The sequence below is a fragment of the Rhodamnia argentea genome, chromosome 6, assembly GCF_020921035.1.
Source record: "Rhodamnia argentea isolate NSW1041297 chromosome 6, ASM2092103v1, whole genome shotgun sequence".
Classification (NCBI taxonomy): Eukaryota; Viridiplantae; Streptophyta; class Magnoliopsida; order Myrtales; family Myrtaceae; genus Rhodamnia; species Rhodamnia argentea.
Window position 1 is genome coordinate 22,769,945 of NC_063155.1, and position 27,449 is coordinate 22,797,393.

At 41.7% G+C, this 27,449-nt stretch overlaps 4 protein-coding genes, 2 long non-coding RNA genes and 1 other non-coding gene across 12 annotated transcripts; 2 read left to right on the forward strand and 5 right to left on the reverse strand.

The window, feature by feature from the left end:
• Positions 1–836: 836 nt before the first annotated feature.
• On the reverse strand, positions 837–2,487 carry LOC115734472 (cyclin-dependent protein kinase inhibitor SMR9). 2 transcript variants are annotated; one of them, XM_030665279.2, is made up of 2 exons: positions 2,318–2,487; positions 837–1,716 (listed from the first exon to the last, which is right to left on the reverse strand). In XM_030665279.2, the coding sequence occupies exons 1-2, from the start codon at positions 2,480–2,482 to the stop codon at positions 1,279–1,281; spliced, it is 603 nt and encodes a 200-aa protein (XP_030521139.1). In that variant the 5' UTR covers positions 2,483–2,487; the 3' UTR covers positions 837–1,278. The 2 variants fall into 2 exon arrangements, with proteins under 2 accessions (XP_030521139.1, XP_030521141.1); XM_030665281.2 differs by lacking the exon at positions 837–1,716 and adding an exon at positions 1,892–2,208.
• Positions 2,488–5,671: 3,184 nt separating this feature from the next.
• Positions 5,672–8,325, reverse strand: LOC115734467 (heterogeneous nuclear ribonucleoprotein H-like). The gene is made up of 2 exons (XM_030665273.2): positions 8,090–8,325; positions 5,672–6,595 (listed from the first exon to the last, which is right to left on the reverse strand). Exons 1-2 carry the CDS (start codon positions 8,308–8,310, stop codon positions 5,824–5,826), a joined length of 993 nt encoding a protein of 330 aa, XP_030521133.2. The 5' UTR covers positions 8,311–8,325; the 3' UTR covers positions 5,672–5,823.
• Positions 8,326–11,049: 2,724 nt separating this feature from the next.
• On the forward strand, positions 11,050–12,878 carry LOC115734469 (chaperonin-like RbcX protein 2, chloroplastic). Of its 4 annotated transcripts, none has more exons than XM_048281286.1 (5): positions 11,050–11,399; positions 11,617–11,708; positions 12,100–12,184; positions 12,355–12,475; positions 12,550–12,878. In XM_048281286.1, the coding sequence occupies exons 1-5, from the start codon at positions 11,058–11,060 to the stop codon at positions 12,564–12,566; spliced, it is 657 nt and encodes a 218-aa protein (XP_048137243.1). In that variant the 5' UTR covers positions 11,050–11,057; the 3' UTR covers positions 12,567–12,878. The 4 variants fall into 4 exon arrangements, with proteins under 4 accessions (XP_048137243.1, XP_048137242.1, XP_048137244.1 ...); XM_048281285.1 differs by having other exon boundaries at positions 12,410–12,475; XM_048281287.1 differs by having other exon boundaries at positions 12,127–12,184.
• LOC115734473 lies at positions 12,858–13,641 on the reverse strand. Its single transcript, XR_007198920.1, has 2 exons — positions 13,110–13,641; positions 12,858–12,949 (listed from the first exon to the last, which is right to left on the reverse strand). It is a non-coding gene; the product is annotated as an uncharacterized LOC115734473 (long non-coding RNA).
• A 1,902-nt stretch (positions 13,642–15,543) lies between these two features.
• On the forward strand, positions 15,544–15,625 carry TRNAS-GCU. Its single transcript has one exon. It is a non-coding gene; the product is annotated as a tRNA-Ser (tRNA).
• Positions 15,626–17,939: 2,314 nt separating this feature from the next.
• On the reverse strand, positions 17,940–20,859 carry LOC115734468 (transcription factor MYB46-like). 2 transcript variants are annotated; one of them, XM_048281284.1, is made up of 3 exons: positions 20,520–20,859; positions 18,610–19,317; positions 17,940–18,514 (listed from the first exon to the last, which is right to left on the reverse strand). In XM_048281284.1, the coding sequence occupies exons 1-2, from the start codon at positions 20,801–20,803 to the stop codon at positions 18,621–18,623; spliced, it is 981 nt and encodes a 326-aa protein (XP_048137241.1). In that variant the 5' UTR covers positions 20,804–20,859; the 3' UTR covers positions 17,940–18,514; positions 18,610–18,620. The 2 variants fall into 2 exon arrangements, with proteins under 2 accessions (XP_048137241.1, XP_030521135.1); XM_030665275.1 differs by having other exon boundaries at positions 17,940–18,497; positions 18,593–19,317.
• Positions 20,860–25,495: 4,636 nt separating this feature from the next.
• On the reverse strand, positions 25,496–27,170 carry LOC125315643. Its single transcript, XR_007198919.1, has 2 exons — positions 26,405–27,170; positions 25,496–26,108 (listed from the first exon to the last, which is right to left on the reverse strand). It is a non-coding gene; the product is annotated as an uncharacterized LOC125315643 (long non-coding RNA).
• Positions 27,171–27,449: the final 279 nt, after the last annotated feature.

Sequence of the window (27,449 nt, forward strand, 5' to 3'; positions counted from 1 at the left end):
AGCATCATCTCCTAGATTGACCACCTTTTCCACTACCTTTCTCTCGTGTCCATGCCGTTTGTTTCTTGAATATTACACTTTGCTTCTTTTACTAACAGAGTAAACATAGCAAGAAGATTAGTATCTCCACATCTCTTGTTACTCCTCCATCTTGAGGCACCATTATCCTAACTATTGTGAATCCTTTTAACATGAAACCGAAACATTAAAAAAAAAAAAGTTGAGAAAAATGAGTTGGAACCATTCAAACTTCTGTCGGCAAATTTCAATTAAATCTAATGAAACTTTATTCCAAAAAAAAATAGTGAAAGTAATTTGACTCTAATCTATACACTCAGGAGCCTTATTTACTCTTGAAATTTCATTTTGGATTCAATTGTTTATCCATTCAATTTAACATCTTTTTTAAAATTTCATGAATATAAACGATAAGGCTATATAATTCGAACAGTTGTATTCAATTTACGAAGAGCACTGTTTATCGAAACTTAATTACTCAAGGTTAAAATGATTTTCGAGAAGACTAATTACTATCAAGTTGGTTCATTCCATGCGTAGAACAACTATGCCTATTCGTAGAATATCCAATAAAAGAATGAATTTGAGTGAAGGAGAGCATAGCCTAGGCCATAAAATTTGTCTTGAATTAAACTAGTCGTAGTGGCAGACATTGACATTGTCATACTGAGTGGCCCTCTTAAAACAAGCACTTAATCATGAGGTCACCACATATAATTCAAGAAGGTCCTCTGCTCTGCAAATTCGAAATAAGACACAGAAAAGCAAAGAAGAAAAACCTTTTCTTTTGCTTTATCAGATTAACTTTTGACAATCAAGGAAGATCACAACACTAAAATCACACTCACTCATCTCCCTAACCACCCACTACAGCTTCCACTTTCCTCAATCCCAAAAGGTCAGAGATAACATTACATTAGCCCAAGAAAAAAAAAGGAAAAGTTCTGCAGTAAACACTGGAATTCAGCTGGACCTCCCAGCTAAATCCAGGTGGTTTGATTAGTCATTCCCTACAGATTTTCGAAGGCCAGGAATTAGCATTGGCCCGAGGGAAAGCAAAGCAAAGCGAATCGAGAGCTTAAAAGGTGCCTAACCCTATTGCTCAGAATCTTCAAATTCTCACACTGTGTCACACTACTACTATAACCTTCAAACGCCTAATCTAAAAGGGGATCCATAAAGATGACCAAATTCTAAAAAAACCAATAAGACGTGGTCATCTTTTAGCTTTACATGGAAAAACCCACGCACTCACAAGCTTCAAATCGAAATACCGCGAAGGGCGAAGAAGAAGAAGAGCTCTATATCCGGAGGAGCGAAGAACGCGATCGGCCTCCTCTGCAGGCAGCAGCTCGACATTACTCTCCGCTTCTTCGGCGCTGGGGGGCACGTCTCGATCTTGGGTATCCGGAATCTCTGCGCCTTCGGAGTGGAGCAGTTGCTTCCGGAGATTTTTTCGCCTCCCGATTCTGCGCCGGTTAGTGCAGTGCTGGTCTCGGAGGTACTGTCAGAGCAGATTGTAGAGGATGAAGTGGAGCTTTCTTGATTCTTCACTTGCAGAGACCTTTTCTCGTAATGGGTCGGCCTCGGTTTTGCGGTTGATCTTCTTTTTCTCCCTCTTCTGCTACCCTTTGACGCCATTTGGCTAGAACAGAACTTTAACTCTTGTAAATATTGGATTCTTGAAGATGAGCGAACCTGGGGAATTCACTAAGAAAGTGAGAAACTTTACTAAGTTCGGAGAAAGAAAACTCTCTCAGAATGCTAAGTTCGAACCCGCCACTACTTGTGTGCTTTAAAGCTACTAAATTTGACCCAAAAGTGATCAAGAAAAAGCTCTAGGTGGGTGGTGACCGCATCTTTGGAAACAAACCTTTATGAGGCTCAGAAAGAACTCCTGATAAAAGAAGAGAATTATCCCACCAAGAACACAGAATTTGCAGTGCACTCGAGTCTTCCTCTACAAGATATTGCGCTTTGCTCAAATGAAGAAACTTTCTGAGAGACCGAGACTGGGCGACTGACTTCTAGCTTTCACAGAGGCCCATATGCGATCATCAACAAACTTTTGCAGAATCTTCCACTCACATCAAGCAAAGCAACTGTCGTGACAGCAACTTGTGTCACCTTGGGAGCACTTAAAAGCTCTCCATTAAACCCACCAAAAGGTTCGTCATCAATTGAAGGATCCTGAGGCAAATCAGGATCTGTCCATACCTAAGAAATCAAACGCAGGGGGAGGGGGAGAGAGAGAGAGAGAGAGAGAGAGAGAGGACGAGAGAGAGAAACACACACCCACTTCCCAGTGAGGAAGGCTTGAAAAACCCTGATCAAGAAGCATAAACCCTGGGGATGAGAATGCGGCAGAGAGTGATTTCACCGTTCGATTTGCGGCTTGGGACATTATAGGACTTCGTGTTGAGCGAGGATGGCGATAATCAGGGCAGGCCTGCCCGCTGCCCATGTAGACTTTTTTTTTTTATAAGGATGATTGCATCTAAAATTTTGGGAAAATTCTAAAAAAGGACTGTAAGTGCTTTCATTTTCTTAAATAAGGGCCTGAAGTGGACATTATTTCAAATAAGAGTCTGAAGTACTCTCATTGTGTCAAAGAAAGGCCTGAAGTACATATTATTTCAAATAAGAGCATGGAGTACTTATATTAATCTCAAAAAAGGGCACGAGTCTCTTTAGTTATGGGCATTTTGGTCATTTACTATTTTAATTTATTTTTTCCTTTTTCTATTTTTTAGAGATTTTTAAAAAAAAGTAAAAATAAAAAACAAAGAAATGCACGAGCAGGTGGTCATGGTCGACACCCCACCGGTCCGACCGCAGGCGTGGGCTAGCAAATCCTCGCCGAAGAGCCGGCGAACCCGACGGCCATAGACGCCGGCCCACCGGTGGTGGGGTGATGGCCACAGGTGGAGGTCGATCCTCCCTCCTCTGTTTTTTTTTTTTTCTCTTTTTTCTTTTTGTTTTATTTTTTATTTTAATTTAATTTAACAAAAAATTATATTAATTTATACTTTTACAAAAATACCCTTTCTTCGCCCGGAAAATTTGGCCGGCCGGCTAATTTGAAACAACCATACCTACTTTATACCCTTCTTTGAAATAATGATAGCACTTCAATCCCTTATTTGAAACATAGTCCACTTCAGCCCCTTATTTGAAAAAATAAGGGTACTTGGAGCCATTTTTTGAAATTTGTCCTAAAATTTTTCGCGAAATCACAATTTTAAAATTCGCAAAAGTATAATTAATTCTTATGATTTATCAAAATGATTGCATCAATTTTCTTTCCTAGTTTCATACGATTTAATTAATCGAGATGGCATTTTATCATTCCTTCCTCTTCTCTATATGGATGTTCATGTTAACTATATGGATGTTAAAACCGTAAAAGAGGCTTAAAAGAAAATGAAAAATAAAAAAAACACACACACACACAATGACTAAGGGCCGAGGGGTGGGGTTTAGAGGGGTAGTAGCGCCGCCAACGTGCCTCACCGATAAAGAAAAAAAAAATATCATTGAGTAATTATTCCAAGCGATATAACCGATACTTTTTGATTTATATTTTTCAAGTCACTCTTTTAATGTGAAATAAACGTTACCTTAATATTTCTTTTGCTGGTTTTGAGCTAAGATCTTGAATTAGTCCTTGCTAAAAATGGCCAAGTTAGATCTTGTGGTCCCACAGCACCAAAACAAGAAAACAGTCCACATTAGCTATGTCCAAGCACAGGATCAAAATGTCTTTTTCGACTAAACAAGAAAATAGAAGTAAAAAGGAATCGACAACTGAAATCGGGACATTCCATGATTTCACTTAGTGACCTTTCCACCAGTGCCGTCGCTATAACCACCGTCGCCGTCCGTGTTGCCATCAAAGGATCATCTCCACGCGAGTTTTCGTAAACCTTTCATGGAACGTGACCAACCAACTCCTGCGACTTGGAAAATCATCCGGACAAGTTAGATTTTCATGGACAGATTCTCCAGGGCTACCACATGTTGTTAATGGTATAAGCTCTAGTGGAATGACCCGCCGGATCAACCAAAGTCGGCCACAAGAGAAGATAGCAAATTAAGTGAACACACCTGAAATTCCATTGGAAGTTCATCTATACGATGAAATTATGATTGACTCAAGTATTAAAAAAGGGCTTATTGTAATGATTGGAGGAAGTCTCCGATTAGTGGCTCACTAGTATATATATAGAGATCGGGACATTATAAAAAAAAAGTCTTAAACCTATTGCAGTTTTGCCAATTCGGTTATAAATCTTTTTTTTTAGGTCAATTGAGTCCTAAACCTTTTGCATTTTTTCTAATCCAGTCCATCCGACCAACTTTAGCAGGCCAAATGACGTAATTATGCCGTGGTAATTTTTATTATTACATAAATGTTTTTTTTCAAAATATATTTTCCCATTTTTTGCATTACTTTCTTTTTCTTTTTTTTTCTCCTAAAAAAGAAAAAGAAAGAAAAGGAAAATGAATGAATAAATAATTAATTCAAAAAATATTAAAGCATTATTAAAAATTATCCTCGTCATTACCGGCTAGGCAAAGTTGGTCGAATGGAATAAATTGGCATGAATGCAATAGGTTTACGAGTCAATTGACAAAAAAAAGGCTTAAGACTAAATTGACATAATTACAATAGGCTTAAGATTATTTTGGTAATTTTCTCAATAGAGATAGCAAGAGATGGTTCAACTTTTCATAAAATTTGCTGATAAATATTCAAGGTTCGACTTCCTTTTGAGTTTATGTTATTGTATAGAGAGATGGTTCTATCAATTTTGATGGCAACAAAGTTGTGTATCAATGATCCCCACATTTTAGCCTAATGTATAATTTTGTCTTTGAACTTTTAATTAGTTTAATGTGATCCTTGAATTTCATCTTAATGTATAATATCGTCCATGAACTTTTAATTTGTTTAGCATTGTCCTTGAACTTTTAAAAAGATTTCAATCTAGTCCCTAACCTATATGAAAATATCCAATGTTATCCTTCCATTAAGTCAAGTTCAAAGAAATTATTGAATATTTCTTTATAGTTTATAGACTAAATTAAACATGTATCAAAAGTGTAAGGACCAAATTGAACAAATTATAAATTTAGGGACGATATTGTCTATCGAACTAAAGTTCGAGCATTACATTACATATTAAAAGTTCAAGAATTATTTGTGTCATTTTCCCTTAAAAATACGGAGACATGATGCAAAAGAACTAAATTGCCCGAAATGGTCCAATGAGGGAAATGTTTTGAATCCTTCCATTTACACAAAGGAAACAGAGCGAAGCAAGCCAAAGTAGTGGGCTTTGAAGTTTTATCTTTGGAAAAAAATCACACATACAATGAACTCTTCGATTGGTGGGCCTCGCCGCAATATACCTCGACATACAATTTCATTTTATTATTTTCCTTCAGGCAAGTTTTAGATAGATGCAAGCATGTTTGACGTATTTGGGACTTCATTCAAAGATATTTAAAAAGCTTTTTCTCATGTGGTCGGGCTTTTGGCTTGGAGAAACGCTTAATCAGGAGCCAGCATCCAACTCACTTGGCCCTTGGCTTTCTTTAATGCTTCTGCAAATGCTGAACCACGTATGGAAACACAAAAGTTGCATACTTCAAGGCCAAAACCGACACATGCTTTCTCCATGCAGATTAAGAAACTCAAATCTAAACCGAGCAGGCCTGAAAAGGAAATTTCAAGCATCACAGTGCAGCCAAATAATCTTATCAGTCGCAAAGTAGCATACAGGCGAACCAAGAAAAGAGTCACCGTCCCCTCGAAACCGCTTCATCCAGCTCCTCAGGGGTTGAAACGAACAATTCGATATACCGACTCCCCAGCGTCATCCTGTCCTTGGCCATAGCGGCTCTAGAATCTTCTGCATTCGCAAACTCAACATAAGCTTCCCCAGAAGGCCTCCCCTCAGAGTTGAAGACAATATGAATAGAATCTTCAGACAACTCAAAGTCTTTGAAAAATTCCAATACGTCATCCTTGCCAGCTGAAAATGGCAATCCCCTCAATCGCAGTATTCCCGTGTGCTCTGCAGAGTCCTTCCTCTCATTAGAAGACTTTCCTCGGGATATGCTCCGGTGAGGAGATCCTCCACGAGCTTCTGAAACTTCATTCGCTATCGCCTTATAGTAGTCTTGCCTCTTACTCCTGAAGACTTCAACATATCTACGACCCATGCTTTGCCTGTTCCTTTGAAGGGCAAAATCGACTTGAAGAGGATAACCCAAAACACAGAAGGCTTCTCCCGTGAACTTCCCATCGTTGTGAACAAACAGAACATCAACGATGTCCAGACCGTGAAAGAACTCAGCAACGTCAGCTTCAGTACAATTAAAAGGAAGGCCGCGAAGCCGCACCAGTGGGAAAGGTGGAGACTGACCAGTGCAAGGATAAGGTGAAGCATTGTACATGTAGCTCGAACCAGGAGAAGCCCCGTAAAACGAAGAGCCCTGATCAAATAGGCGTTGTCGTTTTGGACCCATTTCACGCCCGTCATCAAAATAATCAAACCTACCAAAATTTCTGATGGAAGGGAAACAGAGCAACAATATCACGTTACTTGTTCTGTAAGCAATGCTACAGCAATAAAAAAAGCCCAAACTACAGTTTTAAGCTATTCTTTACTTTAATAAAAAAATGATCCTTCAAACAACTAAAGCAAACAGAACTCTGCTTGCGTTCTTCCAGGCATCCAAAACAATCGTCCTCAATAAAATTAGTAGCCAATATGTATCTGATGATTGTTTTTACCAGAATTTCAAAGAAAATATCCAACTTGTGGTCATGCTTTTATAAGTGAAACTACTTCTCTTTCGCCATGCAAATGAAAAAGACCTATTGTCTCCCGTACAAACTAATGTAACTAGCTCTTAACAGAGCTAAATTTTATACTTCAAAAATGGGGAGACTACATCTTTTCATGGGCTTCCACCGCTCAAATGTTCAATCATCACAAACGAGGAACAAACTTCAAATTCAAGCTGAAAACTTAAGAGCATATTCAAAGGACATTTCAAAGCCTTCAAGCTGTAAAATCCATTTCTCATGAACTATCAAAACAGGCACTGACGATGGGAAAGGAAAGCAGTATTGCCCCAATGCACTTCTTAATGGGTGGCATAAAACATCTATATAGGAATACAATAGCTTCTTCTTCCCCGATAACTTCTTCAAAATTGTGGGCAATGCACCAAACCAGAGGTGAGCGATTGGTATATATGAACACTTACTGTTATAATCAACACAGCTAGCCAGGAATGAATTTGAGACGATGAATAAAAATAGCTCGGTGAGAAGTTCTATATATTTAAAAAAATGCCAAGGCAGCAAAGGTTGTGCCAGCAGAACATCTAAAATGATAGCACTGAATTGATCTACCACTTGTCGCAGTGAACGGACAAAGCAAATTCTCCGTATGGAAAAGAATATGATAACACCTAAACCAGTACAGTAAATCAAAACAAACAGCTACTACTGATTGGAGTTAGGCCATTGGGCCAAACAAAATGGCCTATGTTTAGGATAACCCCAGCCATTGCATCTATATCGTCAAATGCATATTTACCAGAATTTGAGCACAATAACGGACTCCAAGAACTCATATTTTGCAGCTAATTTTAAATAGATGAACTTTGCAAATCCAACTAAATCCGCCATCACCACAGAAACCGACATTAGCGACAAACAAAGGGGAAAAGGAATTCCCAAGATGGGTTCAAGTTCCATACTTGGAGACACAAATTGGGATCATTTGCGAGTGCAAGAAGGAACACAAACTCCGGCGGCACTCGAAAAAAAGGAAAAGAAAACCCTACAGAATCCAATTGCAAGGGAAGATACTATGTCCGCTAGAGAATCACGGCCAAATCACTCAGAGAAAAGGAGGAAAGACATCGAATCTACCAAAGCACATACGAGATGAGATAAGCAATCGTCATTATTGAGGAGCGAAGGCGAAATCGGCGACACCTGAGCACGAGAGAAAGAGAAATAAAATGATGTGAAATCGACATTTACCCTCGGTAGTACATCGACATGTCTGGCTGGGCGAAGGTCAACTGTTTCGAATGTGTCGGATCAATCGCTCTGGTCTTCTTCCCGGAGAGGCTCGAAGCTCTCTGCAATTGATAGCGGTGGCGGACGGCGACGAGTGGAGAGGGGGAGACCCGGTTCTGGAGCGCGAGAAGGTGAATGCAGGAAGCTTCTGGCGAGGGGAGGGCGAGATGGTGACGTGGCATCTGTGTTTCTTCTCCGACTCGAGCCGAAACGGCGACGTCCCCGAGTGTGGGCTGATCGATGTAACTGGGCTTTTTCAGTTGACTTTGACATGGGCTTTTTGACTTTTTTTTTTTTTTCCTCTGAGTGCGCACGAGAAAGCCCGGTAAGGTTTATGTTCGCGCCCAAAGGTATTCTTGTGATGAGCGGAGGGGGGTAAGAAAGCCGTAGAAAATTTCAATTAACCCCCTGTGTTGATTGCCTTTTCTCAATTTGCCCCCTGTTGGATCCCAACGTTCCAAACAGCCCCAAAAGAGGTGCGCGTGAGCCTTGAGGGACTAGCACTCTCTGCCTCACGTGACATTTTTTGCGCCAAGAGACGGGCAATTTTTCCCTCGACATCACACCGTACCGGTTCTTATCCCTAACTCTCGAGTCCCCGCCCCGCGCATCGATCTCCGCCGCCTTATCCTCAGGCCCTCCTCCCTCATCGTCTACGCCGCCCTCACCAGCAACCTCACATTCGTCAACCAGGAACGCGGGCATCATCCTCGTACGAGGAGGCGTGGCACTTCTTTATGTAAGCCCTTTCATGTGGTGTAAGTCCATAGTCCACTCCCGTGCGGTTTCGAGAAAAGGATCAGGTGAATTTTGGGGCTGTTTGGAATGTTCGTATCCAATACGAGCAAGGGGCAAACTGACCAAAAAAGGGCCGGCCTCTCTATGGGGCGTTTTTAAAAAAGGAGGATCAACATGAGGGGATGATGGGAAATTCATTATCTGATAATTTTAATAGTAGTCTACTCGGTCGGTGTACTCGGCATAGTTTTCAAATTAACATTGTTATGCCTCCGTTTCATACGATACGAACCATGAACTCTATTTCTAGGGAACAATTTCGTTTCTTATGCTCAGCACGTACGTTCTGTCCCATTCAAATTAGCTTACAATCGGAGAATTTAAATAAGGAGGTCTAAACAAGCGATTTCTTTTTTGAGTACGACGCATTCACTCTAAGTTGTGTAAGCCCGCTCACACCTAACGGTACCGTATAAAATGAGTTGATACTTTGTTTTTTTCCTGATTATATGAGTTTGACCCCCCAAACCAAAAAAAAAAAAAAAAAAAAACGTTTTAAGGTCTTCGGTCGTGCTGCATGCATTTGTTGACTCATGCGAGTGGGTGGCAGGAGGAGGCAAAGTTGGATTATGACTCTTTGTGAACCAATTCAGCACGTTCCCGCAAAGCAAGGGATCCCACCATATTTAAGGAACCGACCACTTGGAAAATTATGGACCTCAAACATCGTCTGGTTAACGTTCACACATTTCGACCAAAAAAAAAAAAAAACGTTCACACACCTTAAATTTTTTTTTTTTTTTAAATTACTGAGATTGCCCCAAATCCTCCCTTTGCAGAGAAGAGAGAAGGAAACGCCGAAAAAATTGTCAAAAAAGTCATAAATCTTTTGTACTTTTACCAATTCGATCCTAAACTTTTTAATTTTGTCAATTCAGTATATCCGACCAAATTTTGACGATCAACACTGATGTGGATGCCGCCCAGTACTAATGTGAATGTCGGCGATGACGTAGACAATTTTAAATAATATTTTAATATTTTTAAAATTATTTCTCTTTCCTTCTCCTTTAATTTTTCATTTGTTCTACCTTCAATCGATTGCGGGTGGCAATTGGCCAGTGCTCGACCTCGCTGGCCTCAAGCGAAGCTCGCCACCGTCGACCATCGGCCGGGGCAAACCTCCCCGGCATAGGGAGAGTGCCGATTTGGGCGAGGCTCGCCGAAGTTGATAGCGAACACTGGAATGGAAATTAGGGATCTGTAGCAACTCCGGATCTCCACCCATTGAGGAGAAGACCCAAAAATTCCAGACCATTTGATCAATCGGAATTGCCATCCCCACGCGATATCTGTTTCCTTCTCATTTTCCATCTTCGGCATATCTTTTCCTAGAAAATCTTTCCCGACCTTTTTCGTTTTTTCCCCTTCCTTTTCCAGAGCTCGCACCGATTTTTCTCCTATTCACACACGGTCCACCGCTTTCCTTCTGTTTCTTGCTCGTCTTGGTCTTCGTCTCTATCTACCGCACGCATTCTCTTCTTCTACGCCTTTTTTTTTTCTTTTTACTTTTTTTATTTTGGCTCTTCCACTGTATGGGAGACCTCGCTCAGATCGGCACTTCTGCCTAGCGCCGGTGAGGCTCACCAGCGCCAATGTGCGGCGACCGGCCGGCTAGAGGAAGAAGGTAGGAATAAAAAAAGAAAAAGAAAGGAAGAAAAAGAGAAAAAATAATTCGAAAAGTATTAAGACATTAATAAGAAAGAGTCCACATCATCGTCGAATTCCTCGTGAGCGTCGGCAGGCATCCATGTCAACACCGACCAATCAAAATTGACCGGATGGACTAAATCGACATAAATACAAAAAGATTTAGGATTGAATTGGTAAAACTAAAGGTTTAGGATCGAATCGGTACAAATACGATAGTTTTTAAGATTTTTTTTTTATAATTTTTCAAGAAAACACCTCTTCTCTTCGAAGATTCTCTTTGTGGTCAATCACCCGATTCATGAATCTTTGACTGCTTTTCTGCTTTGATCTCTTATATTATGTGAATTGGAAATACCCATTTGCAATTTGCTCGGAATTCTCTCGTGGTGGCAACCCTCGTTGCGTAGATACTTCTGATAAAAAAAAAGCCTAACATTGATCTCCCACATACTAAAAAAGAACAGGCGAGAGGGAGGATATGGTGGGGGCTCTATCCGCCGTGGGCTCGTCGGTTGTGGAATCACACACGTCCCCATTTCTGTGCCTCGACTCACTTCCCACGAGCGCGAGTCTCAAGAGCGGCGGAGATGTGGTCGGTCTGCGTAGAAGCCCCTGGGGAAGGGAGCAACTCTGGAGGCCCGGGTCGTTGGAGCTGGGGAGCTCGTTCCTCGATTCGTGGAACCATCGGCGGCTCCACGCCAAGTCGGTGCCCAGGAACATGAGCCGTCGCTTCTCGAACAAGCCGCGGAAGCACCGGAGCTTCAAGATCGCGAGCGAGGTGGCCGGGCAGTATGAAGACAGCTTCGAGGATGTCAAGACGGTGAGCATCCTCCGTCCGGCATGCATCATAGATTAACGGTTCCGTGCTCACGTAATCCGCAGGCTTTTCGCTATTTCGGTTCGATCATGTCCTCCCGTCGTTACAAAGGCGCGAGAACTGGGGACACAGCCAGGAAAATAAGAGAGGCAATCGGTATATTCTGCGATTCATTTTCTATTAAGCACCTTCTTATGTGGAAAACTGTTCACGCCTGCAGCAAATACTCAATTACTTCACGTATAAAGCCGTGAGGACGGTTCTCAACCAGCTGTACGAGATGAACCCGACGCAGTACAGGTGGCTTTACGAGTAAGTTTCCATCTTCACCTATCATGCGAGACAGCTTGATCTGTTATCTGCTGAATTACCTGCAACAAAACAGATGGTTCGATGGCTTATTTTACTCACCAAGATTTTGCTTTTCCTCCAGTTTATTGTGTGAACTAGTCAGAAGACCCTCTGGTTCTCTACAAAGAATAGTCGATCCTATATTTTAGCTTTCCAAGTCAACTTTAGATTCTATGGCGAAAAATTAATAACTGCAGATTTTGATAAAAGCTTGTATCAAAACAAGGGGAGATTTCTCCAACCTTAGAATTGTCCAGCCAAGCTATAACTTCAAAGGCGGACTCTCCAGCTCATGCTTGTTTTCACCGTCATCTGTGTGTGCGATTTTTCGTAATCAATCGTCATGTCTAAGTGTCACTGCTTCATATCTGTTGGCCAGATTTGTTGCGACAAACAAGCCTGGAGATGGAAAGCGTTTCATCAGCATACTGGGAAAGGTATTCTTCAGAACTCTGTAATACCATTTTTGTTAGGGCATCATGCGAAAAGAATGACCAACCCTGCATTCAAAAGCTTTTGCAACATTAGGGCGTAAATTCTTGATGTGCTAGGGTCACACTAGCAGAAGAAATAGAAGTTACAGTTAAAGACTTTTTTCAATGGACTTGATACGAAAGAAGCAGTAGTAACTTTGCATATCCTCCCTCCCTCTCTGATCTTAGGAGAAGCACGATCTTGCGGAGAGAGTAATGATCACACGTCTTCACCTTTATGGCAAATGGATCAAGGTAACAAAAGTCAAGAGATCAGTAGTTTCTTTGTGTATGTGTAATCCAGCTAAATTCTTGTCATTGTTGTATAGAAATGCAATCATGCTGAAATATACCAAGAGATATCTGACGAGAACTTGGAGTTGATGCGTGAACGACTCATGGAGACTGTTATTTGGCCATCAGATGATACAAACACAGAGAAGATTGGCTAAGATGTTGCATCTTCACATTCCATTCGTTTGGTTATACGTCTGTCAGTTGTTAGCTTACTTCACCCTTACTGAGCTTCAATCTTAATTTTCCCTTGCCTACAATGTGTAAATAGTTCCTAGATACTTTACAGAAGCAATTATTAGATAGTGATAATTTCCCCTTTCATCAACAATGTTACTATCTCAAAAGTTGGAACTTTCACCTCTTTTATAAAACAATTCCCATTTAATAAGCTCGAACTTTCACCTCTTCACTTGACAATGGAAAAATGTTTGACTGCCAGTTGCAAAAACCCCTAAACCAGACTAACAGATTTGAAAGGACCATACATGCAGAGTTCTCTGTAGTACGCCCTGATAGAAACTGAATACGTCACGTTGCAGTATAAGCCACTCAAGAAATTGAAAATCTGATCAAGTCAGGTTGTAGGGCTTACCGACAGAGAGAGCTCCACATAGTGCTGAGCTAAGTAATTGGTGCTGGAAATGTGTTGAATTTCTGCTCTTATTTCGTGGCAAAAGGTTTCGTCAGTGATTTATCATTGATGTGTATATCTAATTTTGCTGTATGACGAATGTACTGCCAAGAGGATGAAGGCCAAGGAATGCTTCTGTATGGAGTCATCTGAAATAAGTTTCTAGCTATGCAACTTCCTAGGATTATATCTTCCACATTTGGAGCCAAATTAGGGCGATTATTCACCTGGTATACTTCCCCAAATCTCCAAGTGGGTAATTTAAGCACATTACCACAATAGAAAAGTCGCTCCAAAATTAAGAATCCGACCTGATGTAGAAGAGATATTGACTATGTAAAAGCCAACCTGGATGTCTCTTGTACTAGCTGTCACCTCATGCAGTGAAATTATATACGCTTGACATACATTGTCTATCCATGTCCAAATATTTGAAGCTTTTGAGATGGAAAATGCTTAACATGTTATCTGAGTTCCACCTCCTTGTTTCTGCGCCCCGGCATCCTCTTCTCCTTGTTATCTCGATGGTCCATCTAAGCACAAGTTTTCTACGTCATTTAGCTTGATGTGCTTCCAGCTCGCATCCTGCCTTTTATGGGGGAGCTTGCACTCACGTGCCTAAAATACATTGCTGCCAGCTTCTTTGTAGTTTAAACTCTTACGACATATTCCCACTGGAAAGTAGGAATGAAATGAGACTAAACTAGGAGTGGACCGACCCATTTGGTGGATCTAGGCAGCAAGTTGGTGCCTTTAATGGTTGAGATGGATGATTTTGGAAGCTCTCTTTCCTCTTTTATGTACGGCGTGGGCACGTTCCCATTAGAGACCATATCCACGATCAAAGGTATGATTTACACTTGAGCTTTCATTTGTGGTTTAGAGACCAGCCCACCGCCTACTTTATTCCTTTCTCCGCTTCTCAATGGTTCTGTCAGAGGTACGTGAGATAACATCTGTAGAAAGGTAGATACGAAAGTTGCACTGTTTGGTTTCGTACCATCTTCCAGCATCAGAGAAAGGTAGATATAGCGACTTCTCCCTGACCATGCATTTCAGAGCCAGTTATCAAAGCATTTCATGAGATAACATCCCTTCGCCAAGTCAAGCTATAAACTTTCTCACCATTTGCAGACTGCCACATTTTACATACATAGTTTTCAGAGCATTCGTAAGAGATGCGTCAGAACCAATAGACGCGCATGAAATATGCCAACTCTGGTTTCTGTAGCTTACTATACGTATGCAGCAATGCATTAGACATAACAACTTAGATCAGACTTAATAGCCATTTCATAAAAATTTGCAGTTCCAGACCAACAGATCCATGCTCTCTGAGCAGGCCTGAATGACAATCAACATGGTGACCTCATCAAGTTCGCCCCATCCTCTAGAATCCTCACAAAAAACTCCAAAACCATTAAGCAGCCACTAGCTTCAAAATAACCCATGACTATTGCATTCCAACTCCCCATATTCTTCACCTCCATCATGTCAAACACATTGTGCAAAACCTTCAGGTAAAAACTTCGCATAAAACCCTATCAAAGCAGTTCCAACATGTGGGTATTCATGAAATAGCCCAATCCTTAGAGAACAACAATGTAATTCCTGCCCCAGTCTCAACTCCATCGCTTCCCCACAGGCCAAAAGTAATGCCACAACAGTAAGAGAACTCGGTCTCACACTCTGCCTCCCGATTTCCACAAACACCGAAATCGCCTCCTCATGATCACCCACACCCAGATACCCATTTATCATCGCGTTCCACAAATCACCATTTCTCTCAGCCATTCTACCGAACACATACCGAGCATCCTCAACGACTCCACACTGGCAATCGAAATCGACGAGAGAAGTAGCCACTCGCACATCCTCCATCAAATCCGTACCCAGAATACTCGAACGAACTCTCTTTCCTAGCTCCACATCATTCAGCCTCGGGCAGGCCTTGAGCACCAGAGGCAACGTGGCGTTGTCGGGCAATACGCGTAAACCCAGCATGTGGGCATAGGCCGACAGTATCGCATTGTCGTTCTCGAGCTTCGCCTGGCGCTTGATGAGTGCGTTCCAGTCCTTGGGGTCCTTGCTTGGTGGGGTTGGGTTGTGCAGGTGAAGGTGGGAGCTTGAGATAGCTGCTAGAGCTCGATGACATCTCCGTTTGAAAGACGCGTGTCTCCGTGTCGCGGCGACGACCGTCAATACGGTTATGCTTTCTTCAAGTTGGGGATGCTAATTGGGCTAGTTAGGCCCATTTATTTTTCGGGCTAATATTGGGCCCGACCAAGCTTGGACGGGCCTAGCGGGCTTTGAGGCCCATTGAATTGTCGTGTTATATTGCGCCCACGTAAAGTAAAATAAATAAATAAATTTTTAACTGAGTCTCACTGACTTAGTCGCTTTGGCCGAGTGGTTAAGGCGTGTGCCTGCTAAGTACATGGGGTTTCCCCGCGAGAGTTCGAATCTCTCAGGCGACGCAAGCTATTTTTTATCCTCCCTTGTTTTTTTTTTTTTTTTTGTCAATGGTGTCTGTGATAATCTCTGAGTGGGAACTCTTTCTGCATCTGTCAAATGAGGTAAAAAAAAAAGAAAAAGTCAAAATAACCCATCATGCATCTGAAGCTCCAAGCCAAAGAGGAAAAGTTCGTTTGCACGTCCCTTTCCAAGAAGCCCCTCCTTGGATTGGCCATTTCCTCTTTTGCCAATCTCTTAATAGTTAATACCTAACCCCCCTTTCTTTTCCGGACGTCAATAAGATAAAAGCTACGATGATTTGAGTTTTTCAAGCTCAAATCCGCTCCATTGGCTATAAACGTAGGGTCAATCGAAGGGAAAATGACAAAATGGTATCTAAACTTTGGCCCGATGTGCAACGTGGTCCTTGAACTTTTAATTTAACAATTTTTGGTCTCTGAACTTTAGTCCGTTGTGCAACATAGTCTCTGAACTTTTGGAACATGTTCAGCTTAGTCCATGAATTATAAGAAAATATCCAATGTCGTTTTGAACTTGAATTAATGGAAAGGCTGCGTTGAACATTTTCCTATAGTTCAGGGACTAAGTTGAGTATGTTCTAAAAGTTCGGGGACAACATCGAACAAACTAAAGGTTAATGGATCACATTACACATTAGATTAAAGTTTAGGGACTTTATTGGTTAAATTAAAAGTTGAGGGATCACATTACATATTTGACTAAGGTATCCCTTAATTGAATGATGATTCGACACGCGCGCACTTTAATTTACTAGAATTAGAACCTCCAGAACCCAATTTATCTTTTCTAGAACTGCAGCGCCTTGAGGTTTAACAGAAGCTCTCGTGATGAAACTCTGCTTAACAGGGATGCCTGGGTTGCTTACTTAGCTAATCAGTTAATGGCAAATGGATGGATAAGCCTAAGGGTTAGCTTAAAAAAAAAAAAAAATCTCGACGTTCCCATCGAACCCTTAGAAATCTACGTGATTTATCCATTGGCTTTTCTTCGATGGCTGGCCGAGCAAGTTCGACTTCATCAGTGCCATCTAAATCCGGGAGAATTATAAAAAAAAGTCTCAAACCTATTGAAATTGTGTCGGTTCGGTCCCAAATCTCTTTTTTTTGGTCAATTGAATTTTAAAATTTTTACATTTGTGTCAATTCAGTCCATATAGCTAACTTTAACCAACCGGTGCTGACGTGGATGATTTCAAAAATGTTTTAATATTTTTTCAATTTTTTTATTTTTTTTTCTTTTTCCAATTTTTTCTCTCTTTTTTTTTTTTTTTTTTGTCTTTCCTTTCTTCTTCTTTCTCTAGCCGGTCGTCGAAAATGTCCAATTGATTTCATGACGGGGGATTGCCTCCTTATTCCTTATGCAGTGCCCTAGATTTAGCCGTTGGAGTCCTGCTATTGATGAGGCTGTTGTGGGACTCGCTTTCCTTGGCTCGGCTGGTCTCACTGGAACTGTTTTCGGGGTTGGAGGAAGAAGGGCTACTATAAATCAATTCAGAGCTCGATTTCGTTGAGAAAAAAAGAAAAAAAAATTAATTCAAGATAATATAAAAATATTATTAAAAATTATCCACATCAACGCCGGTTGGACAAAATTAGCCATATGAATTGAATCGACACAAATGGAAAAAGTTTACAACTCAATTAAAAAAAAAATTTAGAAGCGAATTGGCATAATTGTAATATATTTCGGACCTTTTTTTTTTTTTTGGTCGAGAATTTTCCATCTAAATCCCGTGGACCGAAACTGATACGCATCTTGACGATTAGTTGCGTCTCTAGGAAGCGTAGCAACTAACGAGTGGTATCTCTTCTCGTACAAGGGCCTTTCAAATCAACGTTGAAAAATTTTACCCATTGGCTCTGCCTCGAGTTAAAACGTCCTTGTCTGCATGGACCATGCACTGAACACTTGAATGTGCTGGGGAAATCGTCATATCGAGGTCACATATATTTCTCCAAAGATTGCTTGTATCGTTCGCCCCTTTTCAACACAGGTGGCTTTAGGTGTCCATTCTTCCTCGATGCAGTGATTATGAGAGCCATAATTACAATTAGAAGTTAACCATCGAGGATAATCGAACGGACCAGATACAACACTATTGGATGATATGAGCAAGAAATGAGAGCAAAGCTGACTTAGTATTCTTAAAAGTGTCCATTCTTCTACCAAGTGGACTGTACAACTAACTGATTTAACTCCATTATTGAGCACACTCATCTTCCTTCCTATGAAGTCTTAGAGAGAGAGAGAGAGAGAGAGAGAGAGAGAGAGATTGTAGAGAGAGAGAGAGGGAGATTTTCTGTCTCCTCCATCAAAAGCTTATGATTTCACTTTACATGAGATAACTCTCTCCACTGATAACAACTTCCACCACCCGGACTTTGGATTTGTACATGACATGGTAATCACAAATTTTTGCAGACCTACCAAACATGATGTTTTCCCTCGACTTTTATTCTCTATCCACATCCATCTCAACATGTGTACATCGATCCATTATTCCGGAGCTTCACATGATCGCAAAGTAACGAGACAAAAGCGACCTCACCAATCTACTCACAAGCAAGAGCGCAATCGAACATGCCGGGAGTGCCTTGGGCACCGTCCAATTCGCGCCCTAATTACACTTCAGTTCGATGCTCCACCTTCCAAATCCGAGTGCCCATGCTCACTTTTATGGGTTGAAAAAAACAAAAAGGGATATAGGTACACTATAGACTACATTAGTCACGTGGGCGGCCGTCGCGAAATTAAGCTAAAACAAGATGGGAAACCTAGGGAAATTATTTTTGTTGTGGAGTCATATGTGACAATAACAGACGGGTTTCCTAAATCGATGAAGGTATATTTTCTAGGGTTCTTGCTCTTTTCTTAATCCAAGGTGAGAATGGTTTTACTACTTAGAGTGGGGGGCAGAGAAGCAAAGGGGTAAAAAAAAAAGAACTGCTGACGATTTTGGGAGAGAGCTATGACCACCTATTGAATAACCTGGAAATCAGCAGAAGCAAATGAAGAAACATCTTTCATCAACTCCTCCAAGTCCCATTCACCCACTTTCATCTCCTCCCCTCCATTCCACAAGTTCCCTAAACCAGCCATGCTTTCTATTCTGCCGTAGTTGTTTAAGTTGCCTACGTTATCAACGACATCATCATTGGTATAGTTGAAGTTATTAAGGTTCTTGCTACTATTGTGTTCACTATCGTACGTGTTCTCAGTTTTCACATTTTCTTCAATGCTTGTGCTATCCAGTGGAGGAGCATAGAACTGATCTCCATTAATCCCACAACCGACGATACCTCCGAATCTCCCGAAGTCACCGCTAACTCCGCCTTGCAGCGTGCAGTAATTAGGGTTCGCATCGCAGTATCCGCTCAAACCGGGGAGGTCGAGGCCTTGGTTGAGCGGATCGATGATCTGGTGAAGAGCCAAAGCCTGGACGGACGAAAACGAGTCCATAGAAAGCGGCATGAGTCCTTGTCCCTGGAGGGAGATGAGACCTCCCATGATATCTTTAGGGTCCGACGACAAGGAGGAATCGCTCGTGTTCGGCGAGTGTCTAGAAGAAGACGCGGACGACGAGTTCTTGAGCCTCTTCTTTATGGTCGAGTTCCAAAAGTTCTTTATCTCGTTGTCGGTCCGTCCGGGCAAGCGAGCCGCTATCTGCGACCACCTTTGAAGAAGAAGCAGAAGGCATGATGCAATATAAGACTCATTGTCTGCTGATATAAAAGTAAGAATAGATAAAATCTAGTTGCTCCCATGACTTCCTTAAAACATTCATGTTAATTATGCAAGGCATTGAATAATACTCGGTGTGATAATTCTGATGTGGAGTATCTTCAACTCAAAGGCCAGAAGATGGCACCAGAGCATGCCGGTGTCCTTTTCCGCTTTTTAGTCCTTTTGGTTAGGTTTGTTATAAATACAGGAGCATTCAACAACCTTCCTAGGTTTCATGGTATTTTTATGTTGACTGGATGCATGGTTCCTCATGGAAACCTACTTCAGAATATTGTCTTGGCGCAATTTATTTTCCACGTACAACCAAATTCCAGCAGCGAAGCAGCACGTAAGATTAACAAATAATTAGTCAGAGACTTATTGTTCTAAAAGTCCTTTTAACCCTTCTAAATTCCAGAGAGGTTGCTCTTGTGTCTTTTGCATGTATGCATGCAAGATTTGTTCTATAATTTCTAACTTTATAGCTTGCTCACACTTGGCCGTACGTATTGCTTTGCTTCTCGTGTCATTTTTCCAATCCAAGAGAGCATCATACTTTAGCAGGATATCCACTCTTCTCACTTGGGAAGAGGGAGGTAGGAGGTTCGAATCGGGTGGAGACATGTGAGGAGAGGGCAGGTTTCCTAACCTACGCACATATATAGCACACACGGTGGCTTGAAAAATAGAATAGAATAGGACCGGACCGGACCAAAAAAAAAAAAAGAGAAGAAAGGGGGAGATGGAATATGAAAAATGATTTTGATTGCGTACAAATTAAAAAATTTTATGGTACTGTTAATGGGGAAAGAATGTTATACATGTACTAAATCTAATGATGATATAACTAGTGGTTGACTGTGTCTAGCAAATCACTTAGTACCCACACACCTCACCTCTTCCTTTTTTCCAGATAAGTCATTATCAAATTTGGCTACACAATGTTATAGGTTGATGCGAATGCGACATAGTGACCAAATAGGAATATTTGTCTAATCGATGGGCATCGAAAGGTCCATTATTTTAGCTGCCTTCAATGATTAAATGGGACGAGAATGTCCTCTTGATCAGACACAAAGGAGAATATCCACTGTACGCTAATTACCAGAAACTATAGAGAGAGAGAGAGAGAGAGAGAGAGAGAGAGAGTACCTGTTGCCAAGGATGGTATGCAGGTGGATGATGAGCTCTTCCTCTTGCGGGGAGAAAGCGCCTCTCTTGAGGTCGGGGCGCAGGTAATTGATCCACCGGAGGCGGCAGCTCTTGCCGCACCGCTGCAGGCCGGCGTTCCGGGCCACATCGCTCCAGCAGCCCTGGCCATTGCTGAGCATGTAGCTCATCAGCTTGTCGTCTTCTTCGGGCGACCAGAGTCCTTTTCTCAGCTTGCTGGCGTTGCTATTGGAGCTGTTCCTCCCAGAGGAATCAGGCTTCCTCATTTCGAGAGACACAAGATCCCAAAAAAACAAAAGGGGGTAGCGGAAGCTTGTTCACTCTCTCTATCTCTCTCTCTCTCACTCTCCCCCAACTTGGATCAAGAACGACGGTCGTTTTATAAAGGGAGAAAACCGAAAAGAAAGGCAGAGAAAAGGCTACGAGGGTTCATGATCATAATGATGGAGATGGTGGTGGGTTTTGCTTGAAACATAGGGAAGAGAGAGAGAGAGATTATGTGAAGTGGAAGCAAAAATTGTTGGCTTGGTTAGAAAACAAAGGGGGGGGGTGGTGTTGTTTCTTTCTTTCTTTTTTTGTTTTTGGATGGGTTTCATTTCACTCTCTCTCTCTCTCCCCCCTCTCCATGATACACAAATGATCATTCCCTTGAGATTGAAGAAAATGCATTAAGAGCTAGAGAGAGAGAAACAAAGGACAAAAGTTGTGTATGGAGTCAAAGACAAGACGACCACCCTCTCTCTCTCTCTCTCTCTCTCTCTCTCTCTCTCTCTCTCTCTCTCTGGTCCCTGTCTAAACCGTTTTCTACTTAGACCCATCAACCAACTCTCTCTCTCTCTCTTACACACGTGTGCTTTAAGATAGGGGCAGGATCAACGAGAAAGAAATTCGGAACATGCTATTTCACGTGTTCATTTCGATACGTATGTATGCATTCATAGAATACTTAAATATTAAATCACGTGTTCAACTTAAGCTTTGAGAACATCTAGCATAGTATCATATCAGCAGGAGAACCCAAGTTTTATTCTTCCAAAAAACTTTATTTGCCTCCTCAATTGAATATGCCCACACATGGCACTAGGCAAAAGACTAGACCAAACACGAGGGGAATACTTAAATACTAAACCATACATTCATCTAACCGATGCGTTCCCTGTAAAGGTAACAAGCTCTCGTTACTTGGCCTCTCTTCGATCAGGACGATCTACAACCACATGCATGGGATTTTGGTCGTTTCCCGTGCAATAATTATGTAGATATAATACAAGAAATGTGGAGCTTTCTCATCTACCTCCGCTAGTTTGTCATTTATGCCAAAACCAGACAATCCCATAACGAGTCTATCTCGTAAAAATTAGTTATATAGTTCGTTGCTTGCACATGTGAAATCGAAAATCGTTCAAGAGCCGCGTCGTGTTATGAAACAATGAATAATCTAATGAGCGGTCTAGAGAAAAATTAGTAACATATGATTTGTTGGTATTCCTCCTTATAAATCTTTGTATAAGGACACGTTGCACGAGAAATTTTTGTGATAGCGAAATCATTCACGAGGCGTATCATAATCACTTAGTAGTGGGACAAACCCTAGCGGCGAAAGCAGTTCAGGCAGAGTTGCTCCGGGGCTGCCTCTTGTTTTTATTCCATAATACATATAAAATATGTACTGTGGAATGGAATAACCTAGAATAAGATTGTTAATACATGACTTGTTTCGTTTTCCTCCTTAATTATCTTATAGGACGTGGTTCACGAGAGCCAATCTTTTCCATGACGGACTGTGTAGTGTGTGTCACAAGCAAGGGAGAGGGAGAGAGAGAGGAAGAAAAATTGGGCGATGAATTGATTTCAAAGTAAACAGGACAAAAAAATGGGCGATAATAATCCACAGCTGCATTTTTCTGTCTATATATGTGCATTGTTTAATCCACAAGTAATATAGTAAGAACCGTTATGAGGAAAAGATGAAAGGAATTGAGCATCCAAATCATTGACTTTTGTTCCCCGTGGCAACCTTTGGAAGCAAAATCCTCCCCCCCTCGGTCCGAATTTTTCTTTCGCCGACAGGCAACGGGCGCACGTCAAAAAACCCTAAAACCTATTCACTGATGCACGACGGGATGTTTACCTACATTAAGGAGCATTTCTTGGGACGAAATCGCATCCTATGAAGAGCTACCGATCGATCATCTCGATCACGGGTGGGTCGGTTTCGTTACGCGCCCGTTTTTTCACCGGATATCAGCAAGAATCGATCAGCGGTCCCTCTCAATGTTTAAGAACCCGAGGAATGTACGTACGTGACGAAATGTCATCCTCTATTAACCAAGCTTCGGCATTCTCTCCATCTCCTTCTTTCTCGTCGCTTAACGAGTAAAGGGTCACACCCAAAAAAAAAAAAAAAAGGAGTTTCCATGCCGGTGCCTGAATTGCATCTTGTCAAGTTAGTTGAGGCGACGATGGGGACGTTTCGAAATTTCGTTGGCAATTTGACAAAACCTGGGCAGTGAGGGCTTATACAATTGGCGGTTACAGCGCACGGGCCTTGCTGAATTCTAGAATGAACAGTTCCTCAGGTAGTACCAAACTCAATAAACCACTAAAATGGGTCCGACTCCAAGGAAGATTTTCTTACAATCCTCGTCCAAGATCTGACAAAAGAAACATAGGACCGGGTGACGGGTGCAGCCCAATGCGATCGTGCCACAATTTGTCTTTTGCTCTTTTGTATCCTTTCTCGCCCCCTCTCTTCCTCTTTTCTATATTCTCCATTTGTTTCGCTAAAAATGAATAAATATCTTTTATTAATTAATTATTACAAGCAATGCAAGAGATCATTTTTAAGAAAATATTTTTCAAATCACTCCTCTTCCTCGAAACAAACAAAGCCTAAATTTCCACAAAAAAAAAAAAATCTCAAAAGGGAGGTCCAAAAAGCTTCGGAAACGCTATAATGTTGGGAGATAAAAAAAAAAAAAAGGTGGGGGGCAATCGATTGTCGGAGTATTATGCCTGGTGAGCCCCAAGGAGGAAACGCTGTGGATGGAGCAGGATGATGAACTGAGTAGGGGGAGGAGCGCACGTGGCCAGTTGAGATTTGTTCCAAGTTAATTAATAAGGGATTTTCACATGGCCGGACCGGACGCCTTGATGTTTTTTTTAGGTTGACTTCGAAGACTTTCATGATTGCTGTGGATTTTGGAAGCCGGTGCGGCGTTCGAAGTCACAGCGGAGCACGGAAGATCCTCGTCGTAGAACGAAAGAGCAATGCTTCATGACACTAGGATTAGCAGAGTCCTACGTTGTTCGTCTTTGCCAGACGTCGAGATAAGTCAGGTCGCGATACGAATTCTCAAACTATTAAATGAGAACACGGAGAAACTCCGCGAGAGATTTTTCCCAACTGGGTTTTTCTTGATTATGAAGTTTTCGCACTCGCCAAATCCGCCACGGCTCTAGCCAAAACGGAAGTAAAACTCCTCACAATTTCGCAAGCGTAGCCACCGAAAGAATTTGCTCATCTTGGTCCCATTTTTCGTTATTTGCGTCGAATCTTAAATTACCCTGTTCTCGATTATGTTCTACTTGAGACCCCCAAAAAGACAAAAAAAATCATGTTCTACTGAAACTTGCTCGTACAATACTAGGATGGATTTCAAGGGGGGCGGCGGAACAAGACGCAAGGGAAACCTTGGAAAGCATATTCGCCTTTTCAAATCTTTCTGTGCACTGTTGTCCCCACCAAGCTTCGAGTCCTCCTCCTCTTTGCTGGGATAAATAAATAAAGCATAAAATATTGACCAAAGAAAAATTAAAAAATAATAATAATGACAACACCCATCTGTTTTTGGTTGCCTTAGGAACAAGCAAACCACTGCTAAAATTTAGGTTGCCTTAGAAATGAGCGAATCATTTATGGTTTCTAGTACTTTTGCCCGAACGTTGGAAAAATTGTCCCTTTTCTTTTCTTTCCCTTTTTTTTTTTTGGGTTTTGTCTAATTCAGAAGTGTCCATCTACATTTTAGGGAAGTGTCGCCAATGACCCAAATTGTAGACGTGGCAGTTAATGACATTATTGAATAGTTGCCGACGTAGGTTTTCCTTTTCTTTTTTTGCAAGACCAAAGTTGGAAATCTTGCCCATCTGGTTTTGTTTTTTTCTTTCTTTTGCGAATCAAAGTTGACTTGATTGCTCCGAGTACTAATTTCCCCATCAACCTTCTTCCCTCCGCCTCTGTACTCTTGCCTCTCATCTGGACTATAACCCAATGGCAGCGTCGGTGGCCAGCTGGCCACAAGCCCACTCCAAGCGTTCCTACTGCAATTCATGCTTTCCTTGAGTGAGTAGGTGGAGCCTTGGAGGTGAAGTTACAGAGGATTACACCATCACCCACATTTGCAAAGTTAGGACCTTGAGAGCCCAAGCTACTTGAACAAGAAGCCCGGCCCTGTTCCTGCACAGTCATGACCACCACTCGCAGCCACGAGCTCGAGATTTGGCATCCATAGCTGTGAGCTCAAGCTCGAGCAGCCATGGCTGCTGGGAGCTCAAAGCTTGGGCATCCACAACCACGAGCTCAAGCGGTCATGTCCATGATGCCATGAACTCGAAGCTCGAGTGGTGACGGCCGCGGCAAGCTCAAATCAAGCGGCCTGCCAAGCCCAAATCGAGCGGCTATCCCCAAGAGCTCTAGATTTGGCCATGAAGGTCACGAGCTCGAGCTCGAAGAACATGGTCACCGGCGAGCTTGCAGCTTGAACTCACGGCAATGGCAGTTTTGGCGGACAACCTCTCTATCTCTGTCCCTCTCTCAATTTTGCACTACATAATAATTTTGAGCGTACCATAACATGACACGTGCATTTTGTTTAAACAACCGGTGGGAGAGAAAGGTATGATCTGAGAATTAACAGTGACACTTCATAAAAAAAATAGAGGGATGCTTTCGGGTAAAGAAAGAAAAAACAAAGTGGGGTTACTGTTTCAATATCCAGGCAAAAGTACATAGACCAAGACCACCAATGATATTGACCCTTATAATATATCTACTTGAAAACGCACTAAAACAGCATCTAAAATGGGCAACATGCAAGAAGCTCTTATCCGTTTTCAAAAAGCTTCTCCACTTTGACCCTTCTCAGGAATGGAAGATTGCAACTCTGAGGGACATCAGAAAGCAAGTGATTGAATGTCATGGCCAGCAATGACCCTGCATTAGTTTGTAGCTCATGGACCATGCAGACGATGCCCGAAAAACCATCCCCAAGTTCCTTGTTCACCATAGATGGGAAACCATAATGAGTATGATCGGATTCCGATCAGGACACTACTGGACAGGACGAGAGAGGAATTGAACTGAAGAGATCCTCAAGAAGCACATAAAAAGTGATGACGATAAATGAAGACCAATCCCATGGTGGGGAATCCACTACCCTGAAACTCTTTACCAAGTAACCTGAAGAACCCAGAAGAACATCCATTCCGACGAAGCAGCTGACAACAGACGCCAAGCGCTTCCCAAGAGAAGACCTTGAGAATCTCTCCCTGAAAGATCCTTATTGCATTTTGCTGAGAATACACACATCCGTTCGAAAGGAAAATGAAACATTAACAACAGGAAGAATCTGTCTCCACTTGTGCCATTAACCAAAAATAACGATTGGCATCTCATTGCTAACAATAAACAAGAGATCCGCAGTAGTGACCTGATTAAATTAGCAGGTGGATAGGCAAGATGTAGAAAACACGAACTGATCTTCAGAAAATGCATAATGCAGGAAGCATTAGATTAATCTTAGAACTAAAGTCTAAATGTACATTGGACCAAAAAAAAAAAAGTCTAAATGTACATCAGTATAAAATACCTAAAACTTTTATCATTTTTGGATCTTTCCAATTGAGCATTTGCCGGAGAAGAAGTGTTCTGGTTTGAGGGAAGGAATAACTCTGCCTTTCCCCGACAAGCATCATTGTTTCTCTTTTTCACACACTTCTTCGCAAGCTTTAAAAAGCGTTTCCCTTTAACCGGAATCCTTGAGAGCCGGTACCGGCATAACTAAATCCAGCACCCTTTCCACTTTCCAGAGGTATAGTAAAGAACCTTGACCAGAACCTCGTTCCAACTTCTTTTTGCACTGGTCTAAGTCCACATCCATAGTCCCTCCACCATCATCCGTTCTAGATAAACCAAACCAAGAAGTGAAAGTATAAGGCTGCACATCAAAATCAGCCCTTGTGATCTTATTCATAAAAGAGCTCTTCCCAACATTTGGGTACCCACAAATCAGGATAGTCCGAGTATTTGGATCTACTGAAGGCACCCTCTAATCTGTTCTAGATAAGCCAAACTAAGACTAAGCCGCTTAATCACAGTATACATTCTCCAAGAGCAGCGGCCTTTAGAAAACTTGCATCGGTAGAGTGAGTCACAATACTTCCAACAGCTGAACATTGCATTTAGCAACCTTTCTAATACGTTTCCTTGCTGTGTTAATTTGCCCAAAAGCAAGCCTGTAGTGATCCTCGTTGCTCAGCACGTGGAGAAGATCACCATAGAAAGAATAGATATCGCTCAGTCGTGAAACTTCTCGATGATACTTCAGAGCTTCTCATGTAAATTCTGTTGGGCAAACAACTTCAAGGATGCATAGTTTTATCATCACGCGGGAAATTGCCTGATGAAACTGGAGCGCTAGGCAAAAGGAAAAACAAACAGAGACAGGGAACGAAACTATAAAAATTAAAGCGAAGAGCAATTAGACTTATACGTTAACAAACCAACCTAGAATCTTTTTTCTCGAAAAGGGTGCTTTTTTGCGAATTAAGTGCGTACCAACATACATTTCCAAATAGGTTCAGATTCTTCAAAAGATGATACACGACGTTTTGGTTGTTTCACATGCATGTATG